General features: G+C 36.9%; 2 protein-coding genes across 11 annotated transcripts; one reads left to right on the top strand and one right to left on the bottom strand.

Annotated features, from left to right (window-relative positions):
* On the bottom strand, positions 1-5,151 carry khk (ketohexokinase). Of its 3 annotated transcripts, XM_056768262.1 has the most exons (9): positions 4,922-5,151; positions 4,676-4,792; positions 3,898-4,032; positions 3,538-3,672; positions 2,254-2,326; positions 1,959-2,105; positions 1,763-1,851; positions 1,380-1,537; positions 1-1,233 (listed from the first exon to the last, which is right to left on the bottom strand). In XM_056768262.1, exons 1-9 carry the CDS (start codon positions 5,011-5,013, stop codon positions 1,145-1,147), a joined length of 1,035 nt encoding a protein of 344 aa, XP_056624240.1. In that variant the 5' UTR covers positions 5,014-5,151; the 3' UTR covers positions 1-1,144. The 3 variants fall into 3 exon arrangements, with proteins under 3 accessions (XP_056624240.1, XP_056624242.1, XP_056624241.1); XM_056768264.1 differs by lacking the exon at positions 3,538-3,672 and having other exon boundaries at positions 4,922-5,150; XM_056768263.1 differs by lacking the exon at positions 3,898-4,032 and having other exon boundaries at positions 4,922-5,149.
* Positions 5,152-5,182: 31 nt separating this feature from the next.
* Positions 5,183-7,848, top strand: ankef1b (ankyrin repeat and EF-hand domain containing 1b). 8 transcript variants are annotated; one of them, XM_056768261.1, is made up of 9 exons: positions 5,226-5,344; positions 5,445-5,526; positions 5,807-5,855; positions 6,264-6,648; positions 6,744-6,970; positions 7,046-7,182; positions 7,267-7,374; positions 7,462-7,584; positions 7,671-7,848. In XM_056768261.1, the coding sequence occupies exons 3-9, from the start codon at positions 5,837-5,839 to the stop codon at positions 7,710-7,712; spliced, it is 1,041 nt and encodes a 346-aa protein (XP_056624239.1). In that variant the 5' UTR covers positions 5,226-5,344; positions 5,445-5,526; positions 5,807-5,836; the 3' UTR covers positions 7,713-7,848. The 8 variants fall into 8 exon arrangements, with proteins under 8 accessions (XP_056624237.1, XP_056624236.1, XP_056624239.1 ...); XM_056768253.1 differs by having other exon boundaries at positions 7,450-7,584; XM_056768255.1 differs by having other exon boundaries at positions 5,232-5,344; positions 5,419-5,526; positions 7,450-7,584.
* The last annotated feature ends 3,602 nt before the right edge of the window (positions 7,849-11,450 follow it).

Genomic DNA, 11,450 nt, shown 5'->3' with positions numbered 1-11,450 from the left:
TGAATGTGCAAATTGTTTATTACTCTTCCTAAAGCAACATCTGCATCCACTTTAGAGGCTTGTGGTGATTTGGGATGTGGAGGTTAAAGGTCAAGTTCACTCTCGAGAATAACCTGATGAAGCCTAAAGGTAATGTTTAAAAAAAAATCATAGTCATTCTTTACATCATCTATCAGCAATATTTCAGAATACAGTCACCTAAACAGCCTTTTGGTGTTACCTGCCCAAACAGCCCATATATGTGATGTCACCCACAATGGAAACTTGTGTCATTTACATGAAAAATTAGGCAATCCGAAAAGTTGTTATTTGATATGCATCAAAATGTAGACAAACTTAGACAAACATCACCCTTTTCTTTAGACATTTCCTTAGATAACCTCAACACAGTCAGTATTCATGTTACAGACAGACAGCGTGTCATTATTACGCTCTGGGTGTGGTGAAAGAATCCGTGTGGTGCCGGCCAGCTGTGTCTAAACGATATTGGGTGGGAAAATGTCACATATCCTGTTTGTCTTTCGCTCTTATACACTTCGGTCCTCTTCCTTTCCTTTTCTCAAACACGTGTGCTCCCCACTGCAGCAGGGATGCCTGCCAACACTTCGGTAAAAACCAGGCAACAACACCCCTGCACTTCTCTTCAGAGCCCAAAACAAACCTCCCAGACGTCCACTAATGCCCGTAAAAGTGAATTCTTACGGAATAGTTACTTTTTGACTCTTCAGGATTGCTTTATAACCATTTTTAAATAATTGTTAACCACCTTGTCCAACTGTTCACGTGGTATTAAACTGGTTGGGTTTGCCTCCTTGTTATAACACTGCTGCATCTGGTTCTAATAGGCCTACAAGAATTTAAATGTAGTATTGAGGTTAAAATTAGACATTCAAAGTCATTTTCTCAATGAGCCGCATATAAACAGAACTTTTGTCATTTCACTATAGCCTCATTGTTCATATGCAGGTATAAGAAGTCTTCTGCGTTCATTTAACATACAGATGCATAATTAGAATATACTATTATTAGTTAAAATCACCTTTACCAATATATCACATTCTTTCCATAGTCTTTTCATTTGTTTCCTATTAAATCATAATATAACCATGTCTGTGTCACATTCCAGCTGTGCAGTTCACCATGTTCACTCTACGATTCCATCATATCCGTGAACGCCACATTTTTGGCCCGCAATCTGGCAGCCAAATGTGAGCGCGGCTTGCAGCCTGCCCCCTGCAGAAAAGACAAAACGAAGCAGACTTGATTTACATCCGTGTGGAACATCAACATAAAATCAGACAATACCCCAATAACACTTAGTGTTATGAAAACATCACCATCTGTGGCTTCACATGACTGTTTCAAGAAAGGATCCTCACCAGTTGCAAGAGTATAAATCACAGACGCATTAAATGTATCTCCGGCTCCCAGTGTGTCAACAAGCTTCTCTGGAGGGAATGCATCTGAATGGATGACTGTGCCGTCAGGACCCATGGCATCGGCACCCTTTTCTGCCCAGGCACAAATGAGGGTAGCCCTGGACACAAATACATAAGGCCCAGGAAAAAAAACATTTGAGCGTGATATTAAATGCATATGGTTAGTCTGGACAGGTTTGGATTTGAACCTCTTAGAATACTAGTGACCCCTGGTGGTCTTTTTAAGCGACACACGTGTAAATACTGGTAAAGTTAGTCTATGTGAATATTTTGTTGGGTAAAAAGATCTAATGTGTTTATTCTCATGCTTGTGTTTAACTCACCCTTTTCTTAGACGACTGCTGAAGCCTTTCAGTGCAGCGGCGGCCGAATCAAACCCGAAGTGTCTGGCCACGTCCTTACTGACAAACACCTGTGTGAAAGCAAAAACAGGGAAAAACAGGAAGTGTTTCGATGTAATAGTGATGCGTGCAATGGCCAATACCATTATTAATAATTAAAATTGTAGTCAAAGCGTACCACATCACCGTGAGGGAACAGCTGGTAAAGAGGTTCCCTGGTCTTCTCTATTTCTACAGAGATGGTGATTTGGTTCTTCTCTTCCTGTTTGCTGTTGTAATCTCTAACGCTTTCAATCATCTTCACTTGTTCTTCAGCATTACGGCCCTAAAAGTGATGACAAAATGATCACACCATTTATATTAGATAGCCATTAGAAATTAAATATAAAATACACTTTTTTGAACACAGATCATAAGAAAATAAGTTGAATTAGTGTAAATTTCTACATTCTGCGAAGAGACAGCACCCTTACCTCCCAGTGGATCCACTTGTACTGGCTCAGGTCCACCTTTGAGAAGTCTTGCACAGAAACATCTGGTAAGTTTCTGATGAAGCAAAACAATGGCTAAATAAAATTTTATATTTAGGACTACATCAACCACGTTGGTGTCCAAGTATGATCACAAAATTAAAATAAATGCATTTTAAGTGATCTGTGACTTTAAAATGTTTAGAGTCTCAAACACAAACATAAGTTGTTGAAAAGTATTTGATTACGGTCAAATAGTCACATTTGATTTGAATCACACATATTATTGGCAGGCAGACCCCAGATGAGAGGAAAAGTTCTGAAGATGCCGATTCTAATGACTACTGCATTAGAGTGATAGCTCACCCAAAAATAAAAATTCTGTCATTATTTGTTCACCCTCTTGTCATTACAAACCTTTGTTTTTCTTTCTTCAACAGCACACAGAAGAAGATGTTTGGTTTGGTAGCAAAACAACAGCGGTGCCCATTGACTTGAGAAGTGAATGTGTAACGAAGTGTTGGGTGGTTCTTCAAAATATCTTATTTTGTATTCTGCTCAAAAAAAGTAACGTTTGAAATTAGAGACAATTACAATTACAATTACAATTACAATTACGACAGAATTTTCCTTTTTGGGTGAACTATCCCTTTAAGTAAAGAAGCACTGATAGAATTAAAATGTGCCTTCTTTCTGTATTAGTTTGCAAATAAGCTGAATTAGCTGCAAGATTGTGTGCTGTTGTGTGTTGTTAACCAATAAAATAAAATAACAGACAACAGTGTTCCCACACTTTACACCAATATATCTCTATGCCTTTTCTTAGCTTCTCTCTTTTTTATATATATATATATATATGCATTCTGATGACATTTCCATGACTTTTTCTTCCATTTTATTTTATTTTTCAGGCATGAAAAACCAAAATTTGTATCAGTTTTTGTGACATTTTCAGATTTTTCATGACGCTTGGAACACTGTAGAAAATTCACTCACAGTCACACTTTAACAATGAATTATTGCATGCAGTGTCAACTGATTTGTTAATTGCAAAAACTAAATTAAAACTGAATTATTTTTAATTAATACAGTGCCACTGCAGATAGACGTTCAATATTTTTGCGTTCGCCATTAACAGATAGCAATGTAAAGTACAATCTGCGTTTATTGCCAGGCTGATTTACTTTCCATTAAAAAGTGGTCCAGTCCCTGCAGTGGACCAGTCATTCCATATTAATGTGTGATGATTGGTCACACGATCACTGTTCCCCTGCATGCCGCTCTTACGTGTCTGAGAGCACAACAGTACGAGAGCCCGTGGAAGGACAAACCACACAACAGGCACACGGGGTCTCGCCCCTCTGTTGCCAAGCCACACCAGAAACGTCCACCCCACGCCGTGCAAAATCCCCCACGATGAAACTAGTACAGCAAACAGAAAAGTGTATAACGGTGACCAACAAGCACTACTGACAGGTTCACAAAAAGCGCTCCACACAAAGCCGGCGAACTGCAAATCATGCACTTCAGATGCACCTTAAGAGGAGAAAAGATAACCCTCGGGGCTGTTAGTAGACGTGACATCATTTGTCTTTCTTTGGCATCTGTGAGGAAAGAGCTTCAAAATACACACTCATTCACACAAACCTGTTCATGTGCAGAATTGTGCGACTCCCTGTCGTCTCATTGCTGATAACTACAGAGGCCGGAAAAGAGCATTCGGCATGCTCCAGAAGAAGAGAGATGTCAATCTTGTACATTTGAAAGTCATTCAAGATGAAACTAGATGAACAAATTAGCAAGAAAAAAGAAAATACACAAATATACATATGTATAGCTAGTGTAAAGACGGGGCTTTTTGTTTGTTTTGTTTGTTGTTATTTTCAATTTATGGGAAGTCATGTGTGGCGTACATCTTTCTCTTGGCATAAACCTTACTAAAATAAGTTTAACACACCCAATATTCATAAATAAAAGAAAATACCATTTAATGGCAAAAATAACACAAAAAGTTATGAAGCATGTCATAATAAAATCAAACCGTAAAATACACATATGTTAAAAATATAAAACAAATCTTTAATTTGACAGAATAACAATACAGTATTCTGTGAACATACATATTTGCAGATGATATGTACACCTATGCAAAAAATGATGAAGTTGAAGTTTCATAACTTTGCTAATATTTAGATAGAAGGATGAAATTACATAAAAACATACAACATAAGATATAAAATAAAAATATAAGATGATAAATATACATACGTACACGTGTTGCTGACAGTTTGTTATTGGCCGTAAGTACAGTATTTTACATACAGAATTTTAACAATGTTTTTATGAAGATTTAGACAAAGCTACTGTGAGCCTGCACGGTCCATGTGATGCTGTAGACAGTAATAGTCATTTAAAAAGCACTTACTCAGCAACTGGTCCAGGCGCTAATGATCCCATAAAAGCACACGGAGCCCCGAGCAGAGACAGAACAGTGCACGTGTTTGATGCGTTTCCTCCTCTCTGCCATCTCTGAGATAAACATCTGACAACCAGTGACACGTCATTCATCACAAACATCTGACCTGACCGTGGCTGTATGTTCATTATGTATAGTTTATAAAGTAATTATGCACTATCATTTAATGTATAGTGTAGATTTTTAAGCGCCCACCTGCTATCGCTATCTTCTTCCGGGTATTTATCCACGACATTAATGATATCCAAACACACCAAACCAATGCTAAGTATCTTTTTGTCTCCCATGTTCTCGAAGCAAAAAGAATGCGTGGACTCTGCACTGCGGAGGAAAGGTCATAACGTCAACAAACTGTGTGCAAAGCATTGAAACGGGAGAGCAGCGATGAATAAGAAAACGTAAACATGAGCACGATGTTTGACGAATGCGGCCCGAATGCGTCCGAAAGTGCTTGGACGAATGCACGACTGTTGTCGACTTTTACCGAGTCTAGCCGAGGGCGCAGCTCTCGTGTATATGCAGCATTTGTGTTTTTTCAAACTAGAAACTGTGGTAAAGTTAACGGAGAAATAATGTAAAATGTCGTGTTCAATTTTCATACATGGTGTTATTGTACATGTTAGTGCTATCTATCTGTGTTTATTTGTTACTAATTTATTTCATTAGTTGTTTAAACAAAATTAATTGTACAGATTGCTTTCTCGCTCATTTTCCTCAGAGCTGTTGCTAAGCGACAAGATGGTTTCCGTTAAAATGTATTTCTCTCCAAACCTAAATTTCAACTCAGCGATTTGTTTAAAGTATGTCTTTTGGTACATTAATGCATATAATCATGTTAATGACCTTGATATGGAGGCATATTTGGAATTATTCTGCCTGTTTAAAAGATTTTTTGTCCGGACGAATATTTTTTTACGAAAGCTTTAACTTATTCTGGTAATAGTAAGAATGAATTTCTAAGCCTGAGTCTACATAACTGCAAACCTTTTCTAAATATTCGATTGTACGATAAATTACCTGTTACTCTAAAGCAAATTGTAAATGTTTATTACAATGAAGTTTGTTAAATGTCTATTTTAGGTTTCACCAGAATAGTCCCTCTCTCACCAGATGAGGAGGGTGGCTGAAGGTAAGCTGGAGGTCTTGCAGGTCTATAATACTGTGATTTTTTAACCATATAAATATTACCAAATCATCAACCTCTATTGTTATTTCACAATGAATTTACAATTTTCTGCTCCCTCTTGAAATTCTATCCATGGAGTGGATCGTGTTTATATAATTTATTCTGAAGCTAACATCATAATTGCAATTAACTGTTGTTTATACTGTATTGTTTTTATGTCTGATCTCAATTGTACCTTGGAAATTGAAAATGTGCCATATTGTATAGTACATTGCGTCAGGTAAAATGAAGTTAACTAAGGGGAATATTAAGACCACCACTAAAAACATTGTTTTCATATTGCCTAGGTATAGTAAGAAAAAAAACATTGCTCATTTGTTCAACATGATTCTTTTTTTTCTTTTTTTAAAGGTTTAAAAGAAATAAAAGAAGTCAAATCTGCCTTGCAGTTTCCCATATGCACAAAGCCACCCCAGTCGAATTGCAAAAAAATGGGCGGTGAACTTCCTCTCTACATGATTGAGATGTATCAGCCATTCACCGATACAACACGTTTCAGCCAAAGGCGACCACCCATCCACCCAATTGAGGATGACTCTGTCTGGTATATTGATGAGCCTGAAAAGAAATATATCAACATTCATTCTTGTGTGAGAAGTGGAGATCAAGATTCTCTTAGCCTGGCATTCATCAAAAATGTGCCTGTTGATGTCACAGACGAATTTTCTATCACACCTCTCATGACAGCTTGCAGCAGTGGCAACTACCAAATAGCAAAATTCCTCATAGAACTGGGGTAATAAAGCTACAAAAAAATGAAGACATGTTTTGTTGTTCACAAATCTAGATCAAAATGTTTGTTTCTGGCTTTTTGGCTTCTGTCTCTTATAGAGCCAATGTCAAAGCAGCTGACCAGGTTAACCAGACACCTCTCCACTATGCTTGCCATGAAGGACATGTGGACATTATTCGCATGTTGGTGGAATCTGGAGCGACGGTGGATTCAGTATCAACGATTGGTGAAACTCCACTCATGAGAGCTATTAAATACTGTAGATTCAGTTGTGTGGAGTATCTTATCAGATCTGGAGCCAATGTTATGGCACAAAACAAGCAAGGTACTCTCAAGGTTTTGTTATTGGTACAGAAATGTTACATTTACATGATAAAAAACCACAACGTTGTGGTTACAGAGCAGAATTGTTTGGACATTGCCAGAAATTATGGTTGTGGTATAATCATTGACGTGATCAGTGCCAAGTATGACAGTCTTTCAAGAATCAAAAACAATAAGAAGGTTTCAAAACCAGCATCTTCAAAACAAAAGAAGGTAAAACAATTATTTAAAAAATCAACTTTTTACAGTATTTAGGTGCATCTGTGATGCTTAATGAATAGTTTTGGTCTCCAACAGATGAATGTTCAAGTAACAGCATCACCAGTTTCAGCTGCGGCGAAACAGGGAGTGAAAAAGAACCTTAAGAAAAAGGTTTCAAAACCAGCGTTTTCTGAACAAAAGAAGGTAAAGCAATTGTAAAAATGTACTTTGTCCATTATATTTATCTGATAATAAATAAATACTTTTTATTTTCATTAGTTGAATATTCAGGTACCACCGCCATTAATTTCAGCTGCAGCAAAACAGGACCTGAAAGAAAACATCATATTAAAGAACCCAAAGTTCACTATGAGACATGCAAGCAAAAATGACATCAGCTTTGTCCCCAAAACCGTGAGACAACAAAACCTTCATACAGACAGATTTGAATCGGGATTTAAGATGTGGTTTTATATTATATCATGTTCTCTGCATTGTAGCGGTGGGGAAAGCAGCTTACCAATACTTCACAACACATTTGAAGAAAGAGAGCTCTTTCCAAGAAAATTACTCCCAAGAACCTCATTCCCTATAAAAAGCGCATTACAGAGCGGAATGGGATGGAAGACAAAAGACTAATAAATGAAATCTGTCAGCACAATAGCAGTAATAACTTCAGACCTTGTTTTCATTTCTGGAAAATTAGCCAGAAGCAATAATGTAAGGTGAGTAAGAAATAAAGCTCTTCATTTTTCTTACATGGGTTGAAAATAACCTTTTACAGTAAGCCATTGAGAAGAACATTGGTCACCTTAGTGTGTTGTCATTTTGGGTACGGCTATACTTGCCCCTTGCCGAGAGCACCACCTGCTCTATAAGCCATTTCCCTTTACAAATCTCCAGATATTCTCCCAGATTTGGCTCTAAATCCTATCCCACTGAACACAGGAAAATGAGATGAACAGCATAATCTTTCAAAAGTCACATTTTTATCAAGCGTGTGTTAATTTGACGTTATGATTGTCATGTATTTACAGGCCTATTTTATCTATTTGGCCAGTAGGGGTCAGTCTCTTTCAATCTATTTATCATTTTAAATTTGAGACAAAATCCCACTGTCTGGGTTGGAAGTAAACATAAATAATAGCCTGCTTGTGTATTAAAGATACAAAATAAGTGTCTGGATGTGTTATAGGCAAGAAGGACAATAAAGGGAGTGACTTAGTAAATGTGTTTTGCTGCTGTTTGACAGACGGAAATCAATAGCTGTTTGTCGAAGTGTGAGTCTATTCGCTCCGGGGCAATTTAGCTATCATGGTCCTAAGAGGATATTAAATGGCTGTTGGGCCCAAGATGCACAGGTTGAAAAATACAGAATAAGGTTTAGCAGTGCCAATGTGTTTATCGAACCCGAGAGCTTTTAAATAATAATGTGTTTCTGTTAAAAGCTTGATTATTGATACTATATGTGACATATGACATAATGAGCAGCCACTTAGAAACATGGCAAAAGACTCTTTGCAAGTTCATGTCCAGATAAACATGGACAACAAAACAAACACAACTCGAATTTGCATCAGATAGTGTTGCTGACCTTCATTGCCTCATAAATGTAAATTGTGCAGACCTAAATATAAAATTCAGAACACGTGCAGACAGACAAGCACTGATTCAGCATTATGAAGTGAGAGGAGAGTCTGGAAATTCTGGCTGTCGTTCCATACAGTTAAAGAGGATATGATGATAAATAAGGTAGAGGCTTGACTTAAATCGTCAATAAATCTACGTGCAGTGACAGAAGCAGGACAATCAATGAGCTAAATAACAAATTGGCTACAATGTACAATACACACCTGGTTTAAGCGAAAGGCCTTAAAGGATGAGGGAATGATAATCGGCTCCGCGATACAGGGGGTAATTGATTTGATGATCTAGCACTCGAAGTCACAATGATCCCAGCTCCTAATCTTTAGCTCCAAAGGAAAAGAAGGGCGATAGAGGCGTACGGCTAATGAAGAGCGAGGAATGTGCCCAGAAGGAGAGGGAGATGTAGGTTAATCATAAAAAGGGGAAATAAGATAACAACTCAAACTATTGGATGAGCAAATGTTGCTGGTCTGAAGGATGTGAGTTTTAACACTCTATATTATGATTTACAGCATTTAAAAGCAATTACAGCATTTGTTTAAGACAACGTTTATTGAAATCTATTTAGAAAAAAATTCAGCTACTAGATTTTATGGTAGAACGTAATAATATTTTGAGTATATTGTTCTGTGCATGATGGCTTACAATATAGCAATATGTCTCATACCTTATTGCTTAATGTCATAGTTCACTTCAAAATTTGTCCCTTTTTATTTCCTTAAATGTCATTGTAGATCACCTCAAAATGTGCCCCCTTTTGCTTCCTGTAATGTCATAGTTCACTTTTCATTTATTTTACGGGGAGAGATTTTAAAGTGGACTACTCCTTTAATGTCATGGTCTCACAAAACTTTTTTTTAATTAACCACCCTAATTAATGCTTTACTTTTTTATAAATTTTGAGTAACCTTTTTTTGAGTTGTTCCAAATATGACATTTTTTACATTTCGTTCTGATGAACACGGAGAAAGATATTTAGAAGAATGTGTTCAAAAGAACAAAGAAATATAATGAGCTAATTTTCCTACTATGGTGGTCAATGGTGGCCAAGAACTGTTTGGTTATACACATTCTTCCAAATATCTTTCTCTGTGTTTATCAGATCAAAGAAATGATACAGATTTGGAACAAATTGAGAGTGAGTAAATGAAGACAGAATTTTCATTTTTGGATGTACCTTTAATAATCGTATCTAACATTGTGAAAATGTGTTGAAAGGTAATGCCTCAGTACTACTTGTTCTATGGTATAATTAAGTTGGATTATAGATGGATAGGAATTGTTAAAATGTCAACATTAGATTTATGAAGGTATGTGCCTCATTTTATTATTCAAATGAATTTTCTTCTGTATAATTATCTACATCTGCAGTTTTGTAATTAAGCCTACACAAAGATGGGATATTGTTTCAGCTGTGTATTCACAGTTCAGTATGCAATCATGGTAGTTAAAGAATCAGTTCAATCACAGATTTCCCATCTTTTTTATCCCACATAGGACATGGGCCTGTTTTGACATGTTGTGGGGGTGGGTTCTGGCAGTGCTAATTGACAGAGAACGGTGAAGGGACTCTGGCTAAAATAAAAGAGCTAAAAATGGTACCAGTGTGGGTCCTGTAAATGTGCGCAGGTGTAGAAGAATCAAGGATTAATCAGCACTTGCGCAAAAGAATGGTGCTGTTCGGAAAATACTGTAGATCACATCCTAAAAGAAAACTAAATTAAGTCTTAATTTTTATTAATTAATCAAGGCTTCATTGTGCCTACCAGAGGCGGAATTTACAAGTGTAAATCAATAGAATAACCAGGATTTTTTTTTACTGTCTCATTTATATGTGTTGAGTCAATATATGCTGTCTCCAACGGTGATTTTCACTTCTCTTGTACAAGAGCACGTGCACCGCGTTTTGGCGTGATTCATTGTTCAAGCATATTGAAGTAGGTTGCTTATTCCAGTCGAATTGGTCTTTGCCTCCTCACCTGACAGTATTTTATCTCGTAGGAGTTGTCTTGAACTTCATCTGTCCTCTTGTGTTTTGCATCTAGATGTTATGTCGTGATTTGTTTGAATCAAGTGAAGCACTTTGCCAGATTATATTTTCTTCCACTAAAATTGTGTTTCTTTATCAACCTTGATCACAATATAATCGTGCTTAACATATGCTTTAAAATACACAAGCCTATTCCAAAAGCCAGACATAAAAACAATGATCATCATCATTTAGGTTATAAGTCCAAAAGTATTTAAGCAGTCATATAAGTGCTATTGATCTCTTTTATCTAGTGTCTGAGTCTCTCTAGCTAAAGTGCTCTTATCTGATTTTGCTTCTATTAGGAGATCAGGGACCAGCACAGCTTGAGGCAAGAAAACAAACAAGTGATACAGTGGAGGATTTTTTTTTATCACAACTAGGGCATTTGTTTTAGAACTCATCCGTTTTGTGTAACCTGACCACTTCGTCTACAGTTTGTGTCAATTACTGGAATGTTAAACAAAAAGAAAACTTCTATACATCTACTCATTTAGTCAGTAAAAATCGCAAGGAGCCTATGTGTGTGTGTGTTTAAGCACACCATTACAAACTGTAGCTGGGATGAATAAGTGTAAATCTAAATCCCCAGAAGCCTCGCGCC

Source organism: Triplophysa dalaica, chromosome 15 (genome assembly GCF_015846415.1).
Source record: "Triplophysa dalaica isolate WHDGS20190420 chromosome 15, ASM1584641v1, whole genome shotgun sequence".
Taxonomy (NCBI): Eukaryota; Metazoa; Chordata; class Actinopteri; order Cypriniformes; family Nemacheilidae; genus Triplophysa; species Triplophysa dalaica.
The sequence above is the reverse complement of the archived record's forward strand: the minus strand, read 5'-3'. Positions and strand labels throughout refer to the sequence as shown.